At 44.8% G+C, this 23,163-nt stretch overlaps 1 protein-coding gene across 2 annotated transcripts in view; it reads right to left on the bottom strand.

The window, feature by feature from the left end:
- Positions 1-20,062: 20,062 nt before the first annotated feature.
- Positions 20,063-23,163, bottom strand: part of GABBR2 (gamma-aminobutyric acid type B receptor subunit 2) — a 369,607-nt gene continuing 366,506 nt past the window's right edge. Inside the window, exon 19 of one of the 2 annotated variants that reach the window (XM_060101019.1) lies at positions 20,063-20,184. In XM_060101019.1, coding sequence (XP_059957002.1) covers positions 20,109-20,184 — 76 coding nt within the window. In that variant the 3' untranslated portion in view covers positions 20,063-20,108. Of the gene's footprint in view, positions 20,185-22,432; positions 22,599-23,163 lie in introns of those variants that run through there. The other variant, XM_060101018.1, reaches the window with a different exon arrangement.

Here is a 23,163-nt window from a genome sequence, read left to right on the forward strand (position 1 = left end):
CTGCAGCATGTGGGATCTCAGTTCCCTGACCAGGGATCGAACCGGCATCCCCTGCATTGCAAGACCGATTCCTAACCACTGGACCACCAGGGAAGTCCCGGCAGGCGGATTCTTAACCACTGTGCCACCAGGGAAGCCCTGCAACCGATTTCAGTATGTTAACTTTGTATCCTGTTACCTTGCTGAATTTATCAGTTGTAGTAGTTTTTGTGTGGAGTCTTCAGGGTTTTCTATATATGTCATCTGCATATAGTGCAATTTTACCTCTTCCCTACCAATTAGAATACTTTTTATTTATTTTTCTTGTCTGATTGCTGTAGCTAGGACTTCCAAGTGTTTAACTTCCAAATGTTGAAGAGAAGTGGTAAGAGTGGGCATCCTTGTCTTGTTCCAGGTTTTAGTGGGAAGGTGTTCAGGTTTTCACTGTTGAGTATTACGTTGGCTGTTGGTTTGTCATAAATAGCTTTTATTATGTTGAGATATGTTCCCTCTATACACACTTTGGTAAGTGTTTTTATCATTAATAGATGTTGAATTTTGTCAAATGCTTTTCCTGCATCTCCTGAGATGATCATGTGGCTTTTGCCTTTTCTTTTGTTGATGTGGTGTAACACATTGATTTGCATATGTTGAACCATCCTTGTGACCCTGGGATGAATCCAGTCTGGTTGTGATGTATGATCTATTTTATGTGTTGTTGGATTCGACTGCTGATACTGTGTTGAGAATTTTTACATCTGTATTCGTCAAAGATACTGGCCTGTCATTTTCTTTTTTGGTAGTGTCTTTGTCTGGTTTTGGTAGCAGGGTGATGGTGGCTTCATAGAATGTCTTTGGGAGTGTTTTTTCTTCTTCAATCTTTAGGAACAGTTTGAGGAGGATTGGTGTAAGTTCTTCCTTTTATGTTTGGTAGAATTTGCCTGTAAAGCTATCTGGCCCTGGACTTTTGTTTGTGGGGAGTTTTTAAAATTACAGATTCTATTTCAGTTTTAGAGATGCGTCTGTTCCAGTTATCTGTTTCTTCTTCTTTTTTTTTTTTTTTTGTGGTACGCGGGCCTCTCACTGCTGTGGCCTCTCCCACTGCGGAGCACAGGCTCTGGACGTGCAGGCTCAGCGGTCATGGCTCACGGGGCCAGCCTCTCCACGGCATGTGGGATCTTCCTGGACCGGGGCACAAACCTGTGTCCCCTGAATCGGCAGGCGGACTCTCAACCACTGCGCCACCAAGGAAGCCTATCTGTTTCTTCTTGATTCAGTTTTGGTGGGCTGTATGTTTTTAGAAAGTTGTCCATTTCTTCTGGTTGTTGAATGTGTTGGCATATAATTGTTCATAGTATTCTCTCATGATTTTTTGTATTTCCATGGTGTCAGTTGTGATTTCTCCTCTTTCTTTTCTTTTGTTTATTTGGGCCTTCTCTCTTTTCTTCTTGGTGAACCTGTCCAGAGGTTTGTCAATTTTGTTTACCCTTTCAAAGAACCAGTTCTTGGTTTTATTGGGGTTTTTTTTCTATTGTTTTTAATCTCTATTTTATTTATTTCCTCACTGAATGAGTTCGGAAGCGTTCCTCCCTCTGCAGTTTTTCTGGAATAGTTTCAGATGGATAGATGTTAACTCTTCTCTAAATGTTTGATAGAATTCTTCTGTGAAGTCATCTGGTCCTGGATTTTTGTTTGTTGGAAGTTTTTAATCACAGTTTCAATTTCAGTACTTGTGATTGGTTTGTTCATATTTTCTGTTTCTTCCTGGTTCAGTCTTGGAAGATTGTACCTTTCTAAGAATTTTTCCATTTCTTCCAGGTTATCCATTTTATTGGCATACAGTTGCTTGTAGTAGTCTCTTATGATCTGTTGTATTTCTGAGGTGTCAGTTGTAATTTTTCCTTTTTCATTTCTAATTTTATTGATTTGAACCCTCTCTCTTTTTTTCTTGATGTCTTGCTAAAGGTTTATCAATTCTGTTTATCTTTTCAAAGAACGAGCTTTTAGTTTCATTGATCTTTTCTGTTGTTTTCCTTGTCTCTACTTCATTTATTTCTTCTCTGATCTTTCTGATTTCTTTTCTTCTACTAACTTTGAGTTTTGTTTGTTCTTCTTTCTCTCATTGCTTTAATTGTAAGGTTAGATTGTTTATTTGAGATTTTTCTTGTTTCCCGAGGTAAGATTGTATTGCTATAAACTTCCCGCTTAGAACTGCTTTTGCTGCATCCCATAGGTTTTGGATCAGCGTTCTTTCGTTTTCATTTGTCTCTAGGTATTTTTCAATTTCCTCTTTGATTTCTTCAGTGATCCATTGGTTGTTTAGTAACGTATTGCTTAGCCTCCACGTGTTTTTTTTTACAGTTTTTATTTCTTGTAGTTGATTTTTTTTTTTTTTTTTTTTTTTTTGGCGGTACATGGGCCTCACACTGTTGTGGCCTCTCCCATTGCGGAGCACAGGCTCCGGACGCGCAGGCTCAGCAGCCATGGCTTACGGGCCCAGCTGCTCCATGCCATTTGGGATCTTCCCAGACTGGGGCAGGAACCCATGTCCCCTGCATCGGCAGGCAGACTCTCAACCACTGCGCCACCAGGGAAGCCCTCTTGTAGTTGATATATTTTTTTTTTACAACTTTATTGGAGTATAATAGCTTCACAATGGTGTATTAATTTCTGCTTTATAGCAAAGTAAATGAGTTATACGTATACGTATGTTCCCATATCCCTTCCCTCTTGTGTCTTCCTCCACCTCATTACAAGTAGCTCAGTTTCGTTTCTTTTTATGGCTGAGTAATATTCCATTGTATATATGTGCCACATCTTCTTTATCCATTCATCCGATGATGGACACTTAGGTTGTTTCCATCTCTGGGCTATTGTAAATAGAGCTGCAATGAACATTTTGGTACATCTCTCTTTTTTTTTACACTTTTTTTTTTTTTTGCTTTATAACAAATTTAATCAGTTATACATATACATATGTTCCCATATCCCCTCCCTTTTGCGTCTCCCTCCCACCCTCCCTATCCCACCCCTCCAGGCGGTCACAAAGCACCGAGCTGATCTCCCTGTGCTATGCGGCTGCTTCCCACTAGCTATCTACCTTACGTTTGGTAGTATACATGTCCATGCCGCTCTTTCACTTTGTCACAGCTTACCCTTCCCCCTCCCCATATCCTCAAGTCCATTCTCTAGTAGGTCTGTGTCTTTATTCCTGTCTTACCCCTATGTTCTTCATGACATTTTTTTTTCTTAAATTCCATATATATGTGTCAGCATACAGTATTTGTCTTTCTCTTTCTGACTTACTTCACTCTGTATGACAGATCCTAGGTCCATCACCTCATTACAAATAGCTCAATTTCATTTCTTTTTATGGCTGAGTAATATTCCATTGTATATATGTGCCACATCTTCTATACCCATTCATCCGATGATGGACACTTAGGTTGTTTCCATCTCCGGGCTATTGTAAATAGGGCTGCTATAAACATTTTGGTACATGTTTTTTTTCTGAATTATGGTTTTCTCAGGGTATATGCCCAGTAGTGGGATTGCTGGGTCATATGGTAGTTCTATTTGTAGTTTTTTAAGGAACCTCCATACTGTTCTCCATAGTGGCTGTACCAATTCACATTCCCACCAGCAGTGCAAGAGGGTTCCCTTTTCTCCACATCCTCTCCAGCATTTATTGTTTCTAGATTTTTTGATGATGGCCATTCTGACTGGTGTGAGATGATACCTCATTGTAGTTTTGATTTGCATTTCTCTAATGATTAATGATGTTGAGCGTTCTCTCATGTGTTTGTTGGCAGTCTGTATATCTTCTGTGGAGAAATGTCTATTTAGGTCTTCTGCCCATTTTTGGATTGGGTTGTTTGTTTCTTTAATATTGAGCTGCATGAGCTGCTTATAAATTTTGTAGATTGATCCTTTGTCAGTTGCTTCATTTGCAAATATTTCTCCCATTCTTTTGGTCTTGTTTATGGTTTCCTTTGCTGTGCAAAAGCGTTGAAGTTTCATTAGGTCCCATGTGTTCATTTTTGTCTTTATTTCCATTTCTCTAGGAGGTGGGTCAAAAAGGATCTTGCTGTGATTTATGTCTTAGAGTGTTCTGCCTATGTTTTCCTCTAAGAGTTTGATAGTTTCTGGCCTTACATTTAGGTCTTCAAATTGTGAAATTTTTTGTTCTAGTTCTGTGAAAAATGCCAGTGGTAGTTTGATAGGGATTGCACTGAATCTGTAGATTGCTTTGGGTAGTAGAGTCATTTTCACAATGTTGATTCTTCCAATCCAAGAACATGGTGTATCTCTCTATCTATTTGATTAATCTTTAATTTCTTTCATCAGTGTCTTATAATTTTCTGCATACAGGTCTTTTGTCTCCTTAGGTAGGTTTATTCCTAGATATTTTATTCTTTTTGTTGCAATGGTAAATGGGAGTGTTTTCTTGATTTCATTTTCATATTTTTCATCATTAGTATATAGGAATGCCAGAGATTTCTGTGCATTAATTTTGTATCCTGCTACTTTACCAAATTCATTGATTAGCTCTAGTAGTTTTCTGTAGCATGTTTAGGATTCTCTATGTATAGTATCATGTCATCTGCCAACAGTGACAGCTTTACTTCTTCTTTTCCGATTTGGATTCCTTTTATTTCCTTTTCTTGTCGATGGCTGTGGCTAAAACTTCCAAAAGTATGTTGAATAAGAGTGGTGAGAGTGGGCAACCTTGTCTTGTTCCTGATCTTAGTGGAAATGGTTTCAGTTTTTCACCATCGAGGACGATGTTGGCTGTGGGTTTGTCATATATGGCCTTTATTATGTTGAGGAAAGTTCCCTCTATGCCTACTTTCTGCAGGGTTTTTATCATAAATGGGTGTTGAATTTTGTTGAAAGCTTTCTCTGCATCTATTGAGATGATCATATGGTTTTTCTCCTTCAATTTGTTAATATGGTGTATCACGTTGATTGATTTGTGTATATTGAAGAATCCTTGCATTCCTGGAATAAACCCCACTTGATCATGGTGTATGATCCTCTTAATGTGCTGTTGGATTCTGTTTGCTAGTATTTTGTTGAGGATTTTTGCATCTATGTTCATCAGTGATATTGGCCTGCAGTTTTCTTTCTTTGTGACATCCTTGTCTGGTTTTGGTATCAAGGTGATGGTGGCCTCGTAGAATGAGTTTGGGAGTGTTCCTCCCTCTGCTATATTTTGGAAGAGTTTGAGAAGGATAGGTGTTAACTCTTCTCTAAATGTTTGATAGAATTCGACTGTGAAGCCATCTGGTCCTGGGCTTTTGTTTGTTGGAAGATTTTTAATCACAGTTTCAATTTCAGTGCTTGTGATTGGTCTATTCATATTTTCTGTTTCTTCCTGATTCAGTCTTGGCAGGTTGTGCATTTTTAAGAATTTGTCCATTTCTTCCAGGTTGTCCATTTTATTGGCATAGAGGTGCTTGTAGTAATCTCTCATGATCTTTTGTATTTCTGCAGTGTCAATTGTTACTTCTCCTTTTTCATTTCTAATTCTATTGATTTGAGTCTTCTCCCTTTTTTTCTTGATGAGTCTGGCTAATGGTTTATCAATTTTGTTTATCTTCTCAAAGAACCAGCTTTTAGTTTTATTGATCTTTGCTATCGTTTCCTTCATTTCTTTTTCATTTATTTCTGATCTGATTTTTGATTTCTTTCCTTCTGCTAACTTTGGGGTTTTTTTGTTCTTCTTTCTCTAATTGCTTTAGGTGCAAGGTTAGGTTGTTTATTCGAGATGCTTCCTGTTTCTTAAGGTGGGATTGTATTGCTATAAACTTCCCCCTTAGAACTGCTTTTCCTGCATCCCATAGGTTTTGGGTCGTCGTGTCTCCATTGTCATTTGTTTCTAGGTATTTTTTTATATCCTCTTTGATTTCTTCAGTGATCACTTCGTTATTAAGTAGTGTATTGTTTAGCCTCTATGTGTTTGTATTTTTTACAGATCTTTTCCTGAAATTGATATCTAGTCTCATAGCGGCATTATGGTCAGAAAAGATACTTGATACAATTTCAATGTTCTTAAATTTACCAAGGCTTGATTTGTGACCCAAGAGGTGATCTATCCTGGAGAATGTTCCCTGAGCACTTCAGAAAAATGTGTATTCTGTTGGTTTTGGATGGAATGTCCTATAAATATCAATTAAGTCCATCTTGTTTAATGTATCATTTAAAGCTTGTGTTTCCTTATTTATTTTCATTTTGGATGATCTGTCCATTGGTGAAAGTGGGGTGTAAAAGTCCTCTACTATGAATGTGTTACTGTCGATTTCCCCTTTTATGGCTGTTAGTATTTGCCTTATGTATTGAGGTGCTCCTATGTTGGGTGCATAAATATTTACAATTGTTCTATCTTCTTCTTGGATTGATCCCTTGATCATTATGTAGTGTCTTTCTTTGTCTCTTCTAATAGTCTTTATTTTAAAGTCTATTTTGTCTGATATGAGAATTGCTACTCCAGCTTTCTTTTGGTTTCCATTTGCATGGAATATCTTTTTCCATCCCCTTACTTTCAGTCTGTATGTGTCTCTAGGTCTGAAGTGGGTCTCTTGTAGACAGCATATATATGGGTCTTGTTTTTGTATCCATTCAGCCAATCTGTGTCTTTTGGTGGGAGCATTTAGTCCATTTACATTTAAGGTAATTTTCGATATGTATGTTCCTATCCCCATTTCCTTAATTGTTTTGGGTTCGTTATTGTAGGTCTTTTCCTTCTGTTGTGTTTCTTGCCTAGAGAAGTTCCTTTAGCATTTGTTGTAAAGCTGGTTTGGTGGTGCTGAACTCTCTCAGCTTTTGCTTGTCTGTAAACGTTTTAATTTCTCCATGAAATCTGAATGAGATCCTTGCTGGGTAGAGTAATCTTGGTTGCAGGTTTTTCTCCTTCATCACTTTAAATATGTCCTGCCACTCCCTTCTGGCTTGCAGAGTTTCTGCTGAAAGATCAGCTCTTAACCTTATGGGGATTCCCTTGTGTGTTATTTGTTGTTTTTCCCTTGCTGCTTTTAATATGTTTTATCTGTGTTTAATTTTTGACAGTTTGCTTAATATGTCTTGGCATATTTCTCCTTGGATTTATCCTGTATGGGCCTCTCTGTGCCTCCTGGACTTGACTGACTATTTCCTTTCCCATATTAGGGAAGTTTTCAACTATAATCTCTTCAAATATTTTCCCAGTCCCTTTCTTTTTCTCTTCTTCTTCTGGAACCCCTATAATTTGAATGTTGGTGCATTTAATGTTGTCCCAGAGGTCTCTGAGACTGTCCTCAGTTCTTTTCATTCTTTTTTCTTTCTTCTGCTCTCCAGTAGTTATTTCCACTATTTTATCTTCCACGTCACTTATCCATTCTTCTGCCTCAGTTTTTCTGCTATTGATCCCATCTAGAGTTTTTAATTTCATTTATTGTGTTGTTCATCGTTGCTTGTTTCATGTTTAGTTCTTCTGGGTCCTTGTTAAATGTTTCTTGCATTTTGTCTCTTCTATTTCCAAGATTTTGGATCATCTTTACTATCATTATTCTGAATTCTTTTTCAGGTAGACTGCCTATTTCTTCTTCATTTGTTAGGTCTGGTGGGTTTTTATCTTGCTCCTTCACCTGCTGTGTGTTTTTCTGTCTTCTCATTTTGCTTCTTACTGTGTTTGGGGTCTCCTTTTTGCAGGCTGCACGTTCGTAGTTCCCATTGTTTTTGGTGTCTGACCCCAGTAGCTAAGGTTGGTTCAGTGGGTTGTGTAGGCTTCCTGGTGGAGGGGACTAGTGCCTGTGTTCTGGTGGATGAGACTAGATCTTGTCTTTCTGGTGGGCAGGTCCACATCTGGTGGTGTGTTTTGGAGTGTCTGTGGACTTATTATGATTTTAGGCAACCTCTCTGCTAATGGGTGGCATTGTGTTCCTGTCTTGCTAGTTGTTTGGCATAGGGTGTCCAGCACTGTAGCTTGCTGGTCGTTGAGTGAAGCTGGGTGCTGGTGTTGAGATGGAGATCTCTGGAAGATTTTCGCCGTTTGATATTATGTGGAGCTGGGAGGTCTCTTGTGGACCAGTGTCCTGAAGTTGGCTCCCCCACCTCAGAGGCACAGCACTGACTCCTGGCTGCAGCACCAAGAGCCTTTAATCCACACGGCTCAGACTCCTCAATTTGGGATGATTCATTTTCTATTCATGTATTCCACAGATGCAGGGTACATCAAGTTGATTGTGGAGCTTTAATCCGCTGCTTCTTGAGGCTGCTGGGAGAGGTTTCCCTTTCTCTTCTTTGTTCTCACAGCTCCTGGGTCTAAGCTTTGGATTTGGCCCCGCCTCTGCGTGTAGGTCGCCGGAGGGCGTCTGTTCTTCGCTGAGACAGGACAGGGTTAAAGGAGCAGCCGCTTCGGGGACTCTGGCTCACTCAGGCCAGGGGGGGAGGGAAGGGTATGGAGTGCTGGTCGAGCCTTCGGCGGCAGAGGCCAGCGTGACGTTGCACCAGCCCGAGGCGTGCCGTGCGCTCTCCCGGGAAAGCCGTCCCTGGATCCCGGGACCCCGGCAGTGGCGGGCTGCACAGGCTCTCCGGAAGGGGGCCATGGACAGTGACCTGCGCTCGCACACAGGCCTCTTGGCGGCGGCAGTAGCAGCCCCGGCGTCCCACGCCCGTCTCTGGGGTCCACGCTTTCAGCCGCAGCTTGCATCTGTCTCTGGAGCTCCTTTAAGCAGCGCTCTTAATCCCCTCTCCTCACGCACCAGGAAACAAAGAGGGAAGAAAAAGTCTTTTGCCTCTTCGGCAGATCCAGACTTTTTCCCGGACTCCCGATCCCAGCTAGCTGTGGCACACTAACCCCCTTCAGGCTGTGTTCACGCCGCCAACCGCAGTCCTCTCCCTGCACTCTGACCAAAGCCCGAGCCTCAGCTCCCAGCCCCCGCCCGCCCCGGCGGGCGAGCAGACAAGCCTCTCGGGCTGGTGAGTGCTGGTCGGCACCAGTCCTCTGTGTGGGAATCTCTCCGCTTTGCCCTCCACACCCCTGTTGCTGTGCTCTCCTCCACGACTCAGAAGCTTTCCCCCTCCGCCACCCGCAGTCTCCGCCCACGAACGGGCTTCCTAGTGTGTGGAAACCTTTCCTCCTTCATGGCTCCCTCCCACTGGTGGAGGTCCCGTCCCTATCCTTTTGTCTCTGTTTATTCTTTTTTCTTTTGCCCTACCCAAGTACGTGGGGAGTTTCTTGCCTTTTGGGAGGTCTGAGGTCTTCTGCCAGCGTTCAGTAGGCATTCTGTAGGAGTTGTTCCACGTGTAGATGTATTTGTGGTATATCTGTGGGGAGGAAGGTGATTTTCGCGTCTTACTCTTCCGCCATCTTGCCTGGAACTCCACAAACCCTTTCCTGAAACCATCACTTCTGTAGTTGATTTTTAATCTCATACTGTTGTGGTCAGAAAAGATGCTTGATATGATTTCAGTTTTCTTTAATTTACTGAGGCTTGCTTTGATCTTTACTGGAGAATATTCCATGTGCACTTGAGTAGAATGTGTATTCTGCTGCTTTTGGATGGAATGCTCTATAGCTATCAGTTAAGTCCAGCTGGTCAAACGTGTCATTTAGGTCCTCTCTTTCCTTATTGATTTTCTTTCTGGATGATCTGTCCATTGATGTAAGTGTTGTTTACATCAATGGACAGACCACTATTATTGTGTTACTGTTGATTTCTCCGTTTATGGCTGTTAGCATTTGTCTTATATATTGAGGTGCTCCTATGTTGGGTGCATATATATTTACAATTATTATATCTTCTTGGATTGATCCTTTGATCATTATGTAGTGTCCTTTGTCTCTTGTAACAGTCTATTTTAAGTCTATTTTGTCTGATATGAGTATTGCTACTCCAGCTTTCTTTTCATTTCCATCTGCATGGAATACCTTTTCCCATCCTCTCACTTTCAGTCTGTATGTGTCCCTAGATATGAAGTGAGTCCCTTGTAGACAGCATATGTACAGGTCTTGTTTTTGTATCCATTCAGTCAGTCTGTTTTTTGGTTGGAGGATTTAATCCATTTACATTTAAGGTAATTATCGATATGTATGTTCTTATTGCCATTTTGTTAATTGTTTTGGATTTGTTTTTGTAGGTGTTTTTTCTTCCCTTCCTCTTTCGTTCTCTTCTCTTGTGATTTGATGACCATCTTTTGTTTTTCTTTTTTTGTGTGTGGCTGTGCCCTTGTGGCTTGCAGGATCTTAGTTCCTCAACCAGGGATTGAACCCAGGCCCCAGCAGTGAAAGTGCCAAGTCCTAACCACTGGACAGCCAGAGAACTCCCTGATGACTATCCTTAGTGTTGTGTTTGGATTGTTTTTTCTTTCTCATGTGTGTATCTACTGTAGTTTTTTGGTTTGCGGTTACCATGAGTTTTTGATATAGCAGTCTGTGTATGTACAAGATTGCTTTAAGTTGCTAGTCTCTTAATTTCGAATGCATTTCCAATATTCTGCATTTGTACTGTCCTCCCGATTTCTGGTTTTGATACCATATTTGTATGTGGATGATTTCCTACCCTTATGTATGTTTGCCTTTACTGGTGGCCTTTTCCATTTGTCATTTTCTTGTTTCTAGTTTGGCCTTTTCTTTTCTGCTTAGAGAAGTTCCTTTAGCATTTGTTGCAAAGCTGGTCTGGTGGTGCTGAATTCTCTTAGCTTTTGCTTGTTTGTAATGCTTTTGATTTCTCTGTAGAATCTGAATGAGAGCCTTGCTGGGTAGAGTCTTCTTGGTTGTAGGTTCTTCTCTTTCATCATTTTAAATATATCATGCTACTCCCTTCTGGCCTGCAGGATTTCTGCTGAGAAATCAGCTGATAACCTTCGGAATTCCCTTGTATGTTATTTGTTGCTTTTCCCTTGTTGCTTTTAATATTTTTCTTTGTCTTTAATTTTTGTCAAGTTGATTACTATGTGTCTTGGCGTGTTCCTTTTTGGGTTGATCCTGCCTGGGACTCTCTGTGCTTCCTGGACTTGGGTGACTGTTTCCTTTTGCATGTTAGGGAATTTTTCAGCTATTATCTCTTCAGATATTTTCTGAGGTCCCTTTTTTTTTCTCTTCTCCTTCTGGGACTCCTATAATGCAAATATTGGTGCATTTATTGTTGGTGCAGAGGTCTCTTAGACTGTCCCCATTTCTTTTTTTTTTTAATTAATTACTTTTATTTTTGGCTGCATTGGGTCTTCGTTGCTGCACGCCGGCTTTCTGTAGTTGTGGAGAGCAGGGGCTACTCTTTGTTGCAGTGCACAGGCTTCTCATTTTGGTGGCTTCTTTTGTTGTGGAGCACCGGCTCTAGGTGCGCAGGCTTCAGTAGTTGTGGCACACAGGCTTCAGTAGTTGTGGCTCGCGGGCTCTTGAGCACAGGCTCAGTAGTTGTGGCGCACAGGTTTAGTTGCTCCATGCTGTGTGGGATCTTCCCGGACCAGGGCTCAACCCATGTCTCCTGCATTGGCAGGCAGATTCTTAACCACTGTGCCACCAGGGAAGTCCCATGTCCTCATTTCTTGACCTTCTTTTTTTCTTTATTCTGTTCTGTGTTAGTGATTTCCACCAGTCTGTCTTCTAGCTCACTTATTCATTCTTCTGCCTCATATATTCTGTGATTGATTCCTTCTAGTGTATTTTTTATTTGTTATTATATTGTTCATGTCTGTTTGTTTGTTCTTTAAATCTTCTAGCTCTTTGCTAAACATTTCTTGTATCTTCTTCATCTGTGCCTCCATTCTTTTTCTGAGATCTTGTATCACCTTTATTATTACTTATTTTTTAAATTTTATTTTATCGTTACTATCATTATTCTGAATTCTTTTTCACGCAGATTGCCTATCTCCACTTCACTTAGTTATTCTTCTGGGGTTTTATCTTGTTCCTTCGTCTGGAGCATATTTCTCTGTCATCTCATTTTGTCGAACTTTTTGTGTTTGTGGGCTTTGTTCCACAGGCTGCAGGATTGTAGTTTTTCTTGCCTCTGGTATCTGCCCCCTGGTGAGTGAGGTTGGGCCAGGGGCTTGTGCAGGCTTCCTGGTGGGAGGGGCAGGTGCCTGCCCACTGGTGGGTAGAGCTGGATCTTGTCCCTCTGGTGGGCAGGGCCATGTCAAGGGGAGTGGCTAGGTGTGTTTGTGGGCTCAGGAAGACTTTAGGCAGCCTGTCTGTTGACACATGGGGCTGTGTTCCCACCCTGTTGGTTGTTTGGCCGGAGGCATCCCTGCACTGGAGCCTGCAGGCTACTGGGTGGGGCCAGGTCTTGGTGCCAAAATGGCAACCGGCAACCTCCAACCTCCAGGAGCTCACGCTAGGGAATATTCCCTAGGGACCTCTGCCACAAGTGTCCTTGCCCCCACAGTGGGCCACAGCCAACCCCCACCTCCCCAGGAGACCCTCCAAGACCTGCAGGTAGGTCTGGCCCAGGGTCCTATGGAGTTACTGCTTTGCTCTGTGTCCCAGTGCTTGTGAAACCTCATGTGCGCCCTCTAAGAGTGGAGTCTCTGTTTCCCCCAGTCCTGTGGAGCTCCTGCACTCAAGCTCTGCTGGCCTTCAAAGCCAAATGCCCTGGGGGCTCCTCCTCCTGATGCCAGACCCCCAGGGTGAGGAGCCTGACGGGCTCAGAACTCTCACTCCTGTGGGAGAACCTCTGCAATGTAATTATTTTCCAGTTTGTGGGTTGCCCACCGACAGTATGGGATTTGATTATATCACCAAAGCACCCCTCTTACTGTCTCGTTGTGTCTTCTTCTTTGTCTTTGGATGTAGAGTATCTTTTTTGGTAGGCTCCAGTCTTTTTTTTTGGTCAGTGGTTGTTCAGCAATTAGTTGTGATTTTGGTGTTTTCATCAGAGGAGGTGAGCTCAAGTCCTTCTACTCCGCCATCTTATCTCCAATCCCTGTAGATGTATTTTTTTGTTTTAATTTTTAAAAAATTAAATTAAATTAAATTAATTTTGGCCATACTGCGTGGCTTGTGGGATCTTAGTTCCCTGATCAGGGATTGAACCCGGGCCCTCAGCAGTTGAGAGTGCGGAGTCCTAACCATTGTACCTCCAGGGAATTCCCCCTGTAGATGTATTTCTGATGTATTTGTGGGAGGAGGTGAGTTTCATGTCCTTTTACGCTGTCATCTTGAATACCTCCCAAAATGCGTGGGCTTCTGACACTTCCTTGATCCCTCCCTCCCTCCTCCTTCCTTCTCTTCCTACCTTTTCTTCTTTTCTTCTCAGCCCATTGTTTCATCAATTTATCTGTACTCATGTCTCATAGAAACCAGGTTTTACTAGTTTTTCTTGAAACTACAGAGCAGATGAGATTTGACATGTACTTCTATTTCCTGAGGGAAATCTTTTCCCAAAGTATGTTCAGTCTTAGCTTATTGTATAATGTTTGTCTTTATGCTGTAGAATCTTCATAGACTACATTTTTTTCCTGCCCAGGAAAAGGCATATTTTATTGAGGTATGTACTTAACGATGTGTGATTATATATATATGGTGTGTGTGTGTGTCTTGTATACATATACACACGTGTGTGGTTTTATGTATATGTGTGTATATATACATATATGATCACACATAAGTGTACAGTTTAAAGAATTTTCATGAAGAGAATACAACCCAGTGCTCAGTGCTCAGGTGAAAAATCAGAACACATCAAGCACTCAGGAGCCCTCCTCATACCATCTTCCCCACTGCCTGTTCACTATTCTGATGTTTAATAGGTTAGTTTTACTTGTTTTTGAACTTTATATTAATGGAATCTTAGGGTATATTCTCTTTTATGTCTGGCTTCTTTCCCTTCACGTGTTTGTTAGATTCATTTTTGTTACATGTAGTTGTACTTCTTCCCGTTCTCACTGGTATATGATATCCCACTCTGTTAATATACTACATTAAAATTTTTTTCTCTTCTACTGTTGATAGCATTTGGGTAATTTCCAGTTTTTGCCAGCCTGGTCATTCTAAGCAGTGAATATCTTATCCAGGGCTGCCATTTCACCCCAGAAGGGTGAGCATCTTCCATCTTGCTTCCCATGCCTTGGGATGCTGACAGAGTCCTTCTGCCAGATCTTGGAGGCCTGAGTGCTCCAGATTCAGTGGTCAAGGGTGGGAGTGGGGGTATCTGGGCAGTGGGCAGCTTGGCTAGAGTTTTGTCTCTGTATAGCTTCTTCCATGCTGTTGGCTTGCCTGGGCCTCAGTGCAATGAGGGTTTCCCCCTGCTTGCACTGCCCAGGGCCAGAGATGCTCAGACTGGGGTTTAGAGCCTCAGCTGATGGCCTTGGATGAATCTCAGAGGTGTGCAAATCTATAAAATTTTAAAAGATTGTGTTTTCATTTCAAGATCATCTAAAACAAATTAAATAGGCATATTCTGGGTCATCTGAATCAAGCTAATTCTTATGAGGCTGTTTAAGAAAGTATAAAGAGGGTGTGTCGTTGGACTGCTGTGTTCAAATTTTCACTCTCCATCCCAGCTGTGTGACCCGGGACAGCACTCACGCACTATGCCTGAGTGCCTTTAGCTGTAAAAGGGCAGCAGTAATCATTCCTACTCTGGGGTCCCTGTGAGATCTAAATGAGATTATGCCTGCAAAGCCCTTTGCCTAGTGCTTAATGAGCATCAGTGCTTAATCCCCATTCCATTTGTGTGTATTATCTGGATGGCCCCAGATTGTCAATGGCTCATGAGAAAAAAAAAGTGGATTTAATAGAGAAGTGATGTGTTAGAGCTGACTGAAGGCCCAAATGATATCACAGCGTGTTGAATAAATGAAAATTTCACAGTAGTTTAAATAAAGAAAAGCAGTGTGATAACTGAGTCATCATACCAGGCAGGCTGAACTCAGAGGCACGTACGTGCCTGGGAGCAGGTGGTGCTCTGCTTGTGTTATGAGCTGCAACTTATTTTTCAGCAAAACGTCATCTATCCCTTTAAATCAGTGTTGTTAAGATGTTTTTATTGGTTTTGTCATTTTCTTTGCATTCAAGTTATAAATTTGTTTGGCTTTTATATGAAGGGTATAAGCATGAGTTTACGTCTAGTTTGAACATATTTAGGTAACTTGCTTTATAAAAACAATTTAAGTCAGCGCTGCATCTTAAAACATAACCCTGTGGTTTCAAACACTGCCCTAGGTCTTTGGCATTGGAATTCAGGTGGAGGGAAAGCGAATGTTTTTCCTCTTGGCACAGGGCTCTACCTCTCCTGTGGGCGTGGTGGACCAGAGCAGAGAGAGTAGCCATGACCTCGAGTGCAAAGCCGGCTGAGCTGACAGGTCTTCAACACTGCCAGTCTGCAGGCTGGCAGCTTCTCCAATTTTACACCCTCCCAAAGGTTTGTTTGTGGACTTTATTTTGTGATCCGGTTGACCATGGTGTTACTGCTCTTGCTTTATAGCATTTCTACCTTTGCAGTCAGGATCTTTGAGACTTATGGCTCTAAGGGATAAAATGTTTCCTGTTACTTATGTAACCTAGATGTCAGCAAGGATCATGCTGCCTGGCGAGATCTAGAGGGGATTAATCCAAACTTCCCATTTTTCCCATACCTGGCTCTGGAAAAGGCCAGCGCCTTTCCGGTGCTTCTGTGGATTTCCACAGACCTTGTACTCGTGCTCACCTCTGGCTCCCTGTTCCTACTTGTGTAGGGAGCATATTTTCCCTTCTGCATCTTCTTTTATCCCCGCTTTGGCTTCCATCCAAACATAGAATTTGTCCTTTTCTTTCATTTCTGCTAAAACCCATGAGACTTTTGCTTGTATAGTAAACATTACTGAAGGTTTAGGGATATTTTGCGGGAGGGAGTGAAGTGAAGGGAAGAAGAGGGTTTATTTTATAGCAACACAAATGATTTGACATCAGATGTTTGATGTTTCTGTTCTTCCAAGTCTTTCAGCCACTCTACCCCCTTCCTCTCTCACCTTTCTCTCTCCTTCCACTCCCAACTTTCTAGTCCTTTCAAACAGAACTGTTCCCCTGTTTCTTTTTAAGCCTTGTCTTCAGAATCTCACCTTTTCTCCCCCACAGCTTGTCAAGATAGTCTCCCTAACAATTTCCTTCCCAAAATGCATTCTGCTGTTAGGGAGTTAGATGACTGTGGGCTGCCCCCTGCACCTATCGAAGCTCTTCACTTTACATTCCTCTTGTCTGGGAATAGAACAAATATCAGCTCAGTGCTTACAAAGCACTTTCACCTACATGAGGCCCTGGGTGAAATGTCATGCCCATTTTACAGATGTGGAACCAGAAGCTCAGAGAGGCTGAGTGAATCATCTGAAGCCACATAGAGTAGACATCCGCACCCAGATCGAAGGTTTTGATCTATGACCCATGTCATCATACACAGACAGGATGAATGCTGTCTGAACCTTCAGGGATCTGAGGCCACATGGATTCCAGTGTAAATGATTAACATGGGACAACCCAGTTGGCCTGGGGAGGGGGACGAGGGGCAGCGGGGCAGCTCCAGCAGGTGTGTGCATTCTCCAGGAGTTGGACTGCCAGTTCCCACCCCGTGCCTTCTTCTTCTGTCTCTTGCTGGCTAGCTCCTTCTCATCTTCAGGTCTAGTTATAGAACTGGCTACATAATGTGTAGGGTGCAGTATAAAATGAAAATGCTGGGCCTCTTGTTCAAAAGTTATTAAGAATTTTAAAACGGCAGGAGAACATTAAGCTAAGTATGGGACTCTTGGAAGCAACTATACCGGTCATATGCTCACAAAGCCAGCCCTGTATGAAGGTTACCCCCTCCGCCCCCCGCCAGGAAGCATCCTCTGGCTCCGCATTCTGAGCTGGGTGCTTATCATATGCTGTCATCGTTTCTTTTTTATGCGTCTGTTCCCCTGTTACTCTGTGAGCTTCGTGAGACCTGTGTCCTGTTCACTGTTGTTTCCTGGTGCCCAGCACAGGCCCTGACGAAGAGCAGGGGCTCAGTGGATGCCTCACTGGGGGCTTGGGGCTCCTGAAATTGGGACCTGGAGGAACCAGGTGGTGAATAGTAATGTCCAGGCAGTACCCACCCAGGACCACACAAGTTCAGACCAGGCATGACTGAGCCTATGGGACTTGGCAGGGGTTTCGGGCATGGAGTGGAGGTGAGGTGGGGACTCATTTTCTCTTCAAGAGAATATGTTAATCATTTACTGCCCAGGACCTCACAAACCCTGCTCCTCAGGGCCAAGTAAGGTGTGACCCAGACAGGGAGGTGGGGCACAGGCAGGGGACAAGGGCAGAGAGCATGGAACAGACACAGAAGCCTTCCTGGGGCTACACAGCCTGGCCCACTGACCCTTCTTTAGCCTCCTGAGGCTTCTAAGGCCCCCATGCCCCTTACCCACCCTCCCTGCTCAGTGGTGTGCGTGGGAACAGGGAACTATTTCTCTAATGTCTCCTCAAAGCTAGGGGAAGGGAAGAGGGCAGAATTCTCAAAGGTTTCAGACAACAAGGAGCCCTCATGTGGAACCCCCTGATTCCCACAGATTTCTTTTTGTTCTAAGTGATGGAAAACCCTACTCTGTAAGCAGAAAAAGAGATGTATAATATTAGCTGAAAACTGAGAAGCTCAAGGGCAGATGTGTCTTTAGGAATTGCTGATTCTTGAGCCCAAATGATGTCACCAGAGCTCAGTTTCTCTCTTTTCATTTCTCTCTGGTTGGAGGGCAAGGTTTGAGACCTCCTGAAAACTCGCCAAAACCCTGGAGGGGCTCTGATTGGCTGGGCTTAGGTAATGAGCACATCTTCGAGCCACTCCCTGTGTGTAGGGATGGGAGCAAGGATGGTCCCTCCAGATTCCCTCCCATAGGTCCCTCTCCTCCCGTAACAAGCAGGGCTGTGCTGCCAGGGGAGGGGCAGGAACGGGATGGACTGGCAGAGCAGCCAGTGACCAGATTTTTTTTTTTCTTTTTTTAACCCAACACCACCTCCTCTCTGTGTCACTGGCTTCTGAGCCTCTAGAGTCAGGTCCCAGGAGGATCCTTGTAGAGAGGAGACTGCTGAGCGTGGGGAACTGCCTGGAAAGTCAGGGCTCTGGCTGGTGCCCCAGGTTACCTGTTTCTAGAAACCTCTTCCCGTCTTCCTTCAGAGCAGATCCCAGGGTTATCTGCACAGCACAGGGTGAGGAGACCACCAAGCAGCACTTTCTCAAAGGGCTTTAACTCCAGATTGCCTTTCTTTGAGGCTGGGAAATATTTTTTATTTTAGTTTTACCTCAGAAATAAGCCAGTCATAACCAAAGGAAGACAAAGAGAACCCTATGTGAAAGAATTAAGCACCCGCTGCTCTTGGGTCCTTTCCTTTCGACTTCTGTTACCACAAACCTGTTCCCCAAGGCCAAGCAAGGCATGAAGAACTCTACTGATGATGGTGATGAGCATTTTCTTCAGCCCTGTGGGCATTTCTCTTTTTCAGACGTGCTCAGAGGAAAGACCAAATTTTTTATCAGTTGATTCCATATTTAGTGGGAAAATAGGAAGATTTCTCAAGAACCTGAGGTGGTGGAGAAATGTCTCCCTGCTGTGGTTGTTCTGCCTGTGGTTCTGGGTTAAACGTGAGGAAGGAGCTGGATCTTAAAGCCAGGAAATCCAGGTTCCGTGCCTGTCCTCTCAGGACCTTCAGGTCGACCTTGGCTCCTGTCACTGGGCCTCACTTGCCCCACCTGTAAAGTGAGGGGTTGGACAAGATGACCCCAAAGTTCCTTCTTAGCTCTTAATTTCTGTGAGTCTCGGTCAGGTCGAGAAGGAAGACCAATCAGGATTCTGGTTCTGTTCTGCCCTTGCCATGACTCACTAGGTGACCTTGGGTAAGCTCCTTACCTTGCTGGACCTGTTCCCCACCCTTGAACATCCTATATCCCATAGGAGGGCTGTCTAAGAGGTGGTCAGTATTCAGGAGCCCTTTTCCTCAGCAGGCTCACCACTGAGGACCCTGTGTACTAGGAAACTCTAGACTGGGTCCAGCCTTCTAGTGAAGTCTGTGGGTCCAGCCCCCCATATCTGGGGCTCACACCTAGTCACATGGCTTCAGGCCTCCCTGCCCTATTTTGGCCACTCTGGCCTTGCTCTGTCTTCCAGACCCGGAAACCAGTATGGACATGCCTCAGCCAAAATGTTCAACTCTGCAAAAGCCTCATCAAGGACTGTTCTGAGCCAGTGGGAGGGCCTGATGCTGGGTAGGACATCGAGGAAGTAGATGTGACTCCCATCCTTGGGGAGCTCATTGTCTGGGGTGGAGAGGAAGGGCCAGTGTGAGCCTTTACCCGGTGTGGTGAGAGAGGGACAGTGGAAGAGAGGATTTCAAGTCGGGGGAACTAAGAGGTTTTGGATGGGACGTTGAAGGATGGGGTGGACCTGAGATGGAGCTGCAGGTTGAGGGCCCAGTGCAGTGGAGGAAGTGCAAACAGTCTATAGGGTCCAGGGGAGGAGGGTGATGAGTCTGGAAGGAGCATGAGACCAAGTCTCCACAGGCTGTCATGGCCTGGACTCGGGGCTGGGGAGGCGGGGAGGCAGGCCTGGGGAGGCAGTGAGCGTTCTAGACTGGTCAGGAACCTTTTGGTTGCAACTGATGGGAACTGAACTTGAACTAACCAAGGCAAAAAGGGTGATTTATTGGGAGAACTGAGAATCTGAGGAAGGTCTGAACATCCCAGCACGTGAAAGATGAGGGTGCTGCTGGCTTTCAGGAACAGCTGACCCGGTGCTTGGATACCATTAGGACCCATCTCTTGATCCTGTTTCTCTGTGCTGGCTTCATTTTTCTCTTCTGTGGCTAATTTCTCTGCAGGGGGAAGGGAGTTACTGGCCCAGCTCAGGTCAGGTTCTCACCCCTGGATCTATCACCACATGGTAACAGGCTGCTCTGTTACTGCCTGCAGAAGCCAGGGGAAGGCAGCTTCTGAAGGAAGGGACCATGCTGAGCAGGCACCCCCAGAGCCTTTCCCTGAGTTTCTTAGCAGGAGAATATGGCCTGTTTTGACCTGCATTTTGGGAAGAGTAGGCATTAAAGACAACAGTTTTCTTCCTTTTATTCATAAAAACAAATTTGCAACAATTTATTAAAAATTGATACCATGCAATAGGGGTACGAGAAATTCCTCATTTACATTTGATTCTGGCAGTTCCAGTCTAATTTAAAGCGTTTGTGCACTAACATCATTGGAAAACACCTTCAGGCTGAAGCCTCTTCGGAAGTGTATGGTGTGTTTGCTGCATATAAAAGGACAGAACCGTTAAATAGCTAGAGTCACTTCTGTGGGTCTTGTTATTTGTGGGGAAATTAAAAAAAAAAACAGGTGAACCTACAGTATCATTAAGACAGAGAATGTACTGTGTGGGTTAACCTAGAAGACTGTGCACGCTCAGGAGTCACAGTGGGTCACAGATGCACACACTCACCTCCGACTGTCCGTACTTCTGTTTCTTTTTTTCTTTCCTGCTATGCTGGATTAATATTTCTACAGGTATTGTTTTTGTGTGTGTGTATACATTATGTACAATGAATTGTTTCTTTCCCTTTGAAAAATTGATGTGGTCCTTTAACTTAAATCTGGTTTGGTGAAATCAAGAAAGCAAGTAGATACTGTAATACACAGTGAGTGACAACACCGATTTGTAGTGCCTAAACAGACAGTGACTTCAACTTGACCTGTGATGTGTGAACATTTTTTTTCCCCCTAAAAGCTACAGTACCTCCATAACCTCTCTTTGGGGGAGGGGAGGGGAACTCTATGCTACGTGAAATAGGGTGTTTTGAAATGTTGGTGATGGTAAGATTCCCATGGGCCCTTTTGTCAAACCCTGGTGGTGACAACACTGTATTCCTGACTTCAGTGGTCTGGGAAGAGATTATTGCCTGCCTGTTGAAGCTGCCATTAGGTTTCTTTAGGGAGTTGAGCGACTGCTCAGTTGTGCAGATGTCCGGGACATTGTCATTCAGGCCTTTCTTTAGCAAATGAACCTGTCCCAGGAATGTCACAGAAATCATCGGGATCCACCTCTCTCCAGCCAGGTGGATACTGGTAGAGGGCTGTGCTGGGAGCTTCTCTGGGCCACAGCCCTGTCTGTCCTGAGGGCTGCAGGTCATGGTCATCCTGATACCTCATGGGTCAGGGCCGCTTCACTGTTTGGTATGAAGCTTTCCTGGATGAGATCAAGTTTTGATCTTCAGAGTGACCCTGTGAGGTAGGGCAGGACAGGTGTTATTTCAACCCCAGTTTGTTAGGGGAAACTGAGGCTCAGAGAGACACAAGTGACTTGCGCAAGGTCATGGAGGGAGTTAGCAGGGGAACAAGGGCTTGAACCCAGGTCTTTGTGACTCCCAGGCCAGTGCTCTCTGGGGTTCGTTTAAAAGGGAAGAGTGATCTTATGAATGAGAATCAGTGTGCTGATTGATCACCCCTGGCACCCCCAAGGGCAGAGCTTGCTGGCTTGTCCCAATGAAGGCTGCCTTCTGGAAGTTAAGGGAAGCCCTCAGCTAGCAACTCTCTCCCCGCGACTACAGGGATATCTTCTAGCAGATGCCCCCGATTCACTTTGGTCAGAAACAAAGTCAGTGGAAAAAAACAAAACAAAACCCCAGCCAGCCCTTGGGCCCTGATGAGAGAGGTTAAAGTGCACAATCTTTCTTTATCGTGTTTGCTGGGAACAGACATTCTATGATTAGCTCGGGTGCCCCCCTTATTACGGGGAACACCTGATACGAACACAAGGACATGGCTGACGTGGTGGGTGCATGGCCGACTGTGGGTGAATGCTGCAGAGCGTGTCTGCAGTGACGTGCCCTAAATCCCCACGGTCCCGGAACGGGTGTTATTGTATTAATGTGTGGCATTTATCAGAGAGTAAGGTCCCACCGGGAGGCATGCGAGTCAGCCTGCTCCGGTACCCCAGCCCTCGGCCCGCAGAGCTGTGCCCGGCTGCCCTCCCTGTAGACTCCCTGTTCCAGGAAGGCTGGGGTTGGCTGGACTGGCAGCTGGGAACCTGGCTGCCCTGCCCACCTCCTTCTCCAGATGGGTGGAGGGCTGGCCTGCGGGGCCACAGCCGGTGGCATGTGTGCAGAGGCAGAGGCTGTTTCTCCAGAAGCCCCTCGCCTCTTCTCAAGGCTGCTCAGGGCCACTCAGTGACTTCTAGCTGGAGTTCTAGTGACTTTCTCCTTGTCTAGGATTTTTTTTTTGCCAAGTTTCAAATATCCTAGCTCCTCCTCCTTTGCAGACATTAAGGAAGAAGTCATTTTCATTCCTCTTCTTTGTGAAAGGATGAAAACTTCACAGATAAGGCGCGAGGTCAGGTGCCAAGTGCCCCCCATCCCGCGCACTCCGTGCCACCCGAGCAGTCCCGCAAGGCCAGCCATGGCACCAGCTTCTCCGCGGCCAGAGCTGACAGGGCTCCTGTAGCAGATGCCTCTGCTCCGTGTGGTTCCGTCGCGGGGGAGGCCCCGGCCCCAGGCCTCCCGCCCTCACAGGCCCGAGACCATAACTCGGAAGGAGGGTGGCACGTGTCTGTGGCGGGGGCTGGCGGTGGGGCTGACGCAGGGGCTGACGCAGCTGGCGTCCACGCCTCCAATGGACGGGAGGTAGGCGTGGTGGAGGATGGGGAGCTGGAGGGACAGCCGGCGCTGGGTGCTGCGGCAGGGAGAGGAGGGAGGGGCGTGTTAGTGAGGGCTAGTGGGCTGCTCACCAGGAAGGCCCTTGGAGTCGCCTTGGCTAAGAAGCTAACTTCTCTCTGAATCCAAGATCTGTCCATCCCGTCATCTAACCACTCATCCATCTGGCAGGTGTTTAATGCAGGCCTGCCTCTGCCAGCTGCTGCCTCGGGAATAACCAGAGCAACGGCAGCAAGGAGGAGGCAGGCTTCTTGAGCTTCCAGTGATTTTTAAGAATAAGGCCTTGCCCTTTGAACAGGGCTTTGCTGCAAACCCGGACAGCTCTCATTCGCTACTCTTGCCAGTCCCCGAATGGCCTTGGCTTTGGGTTCCATCCCTGAAAGGCTTCTCAGCTGCTCTGTTCTTCCTTATTGGCTTCTCTGCCACTGTCTCTTGTCCAGGACCTCAGTCCCTCTTGCTGGGCCAATTCCAAAAGGTTCCTTCCTGGTCTTTTGGCTTCTCTGGTGACTAGCGTTTTCTCTCCAACACTGGGATGGGGCATTCAGGGCTCCCCAAGATCTGCCTCTTGTCACATTCTCCAGGTG

This window comes from Mesoplodon densirostris, chromosome 6 (assembly GCF_025265405.1).
Source record: "Mesoplodon densirostris isolate mMesDen1 chromosome 6, mMesDen1 primary haplotype, whole genome shotgun sequence".
Lineage (NCBI taxonomy): Eukaryota > Metazoa > Chordata > Mammalia > Artiodactyla > Ziphiidae > Mesoplodon > Mesoplodon densirostris.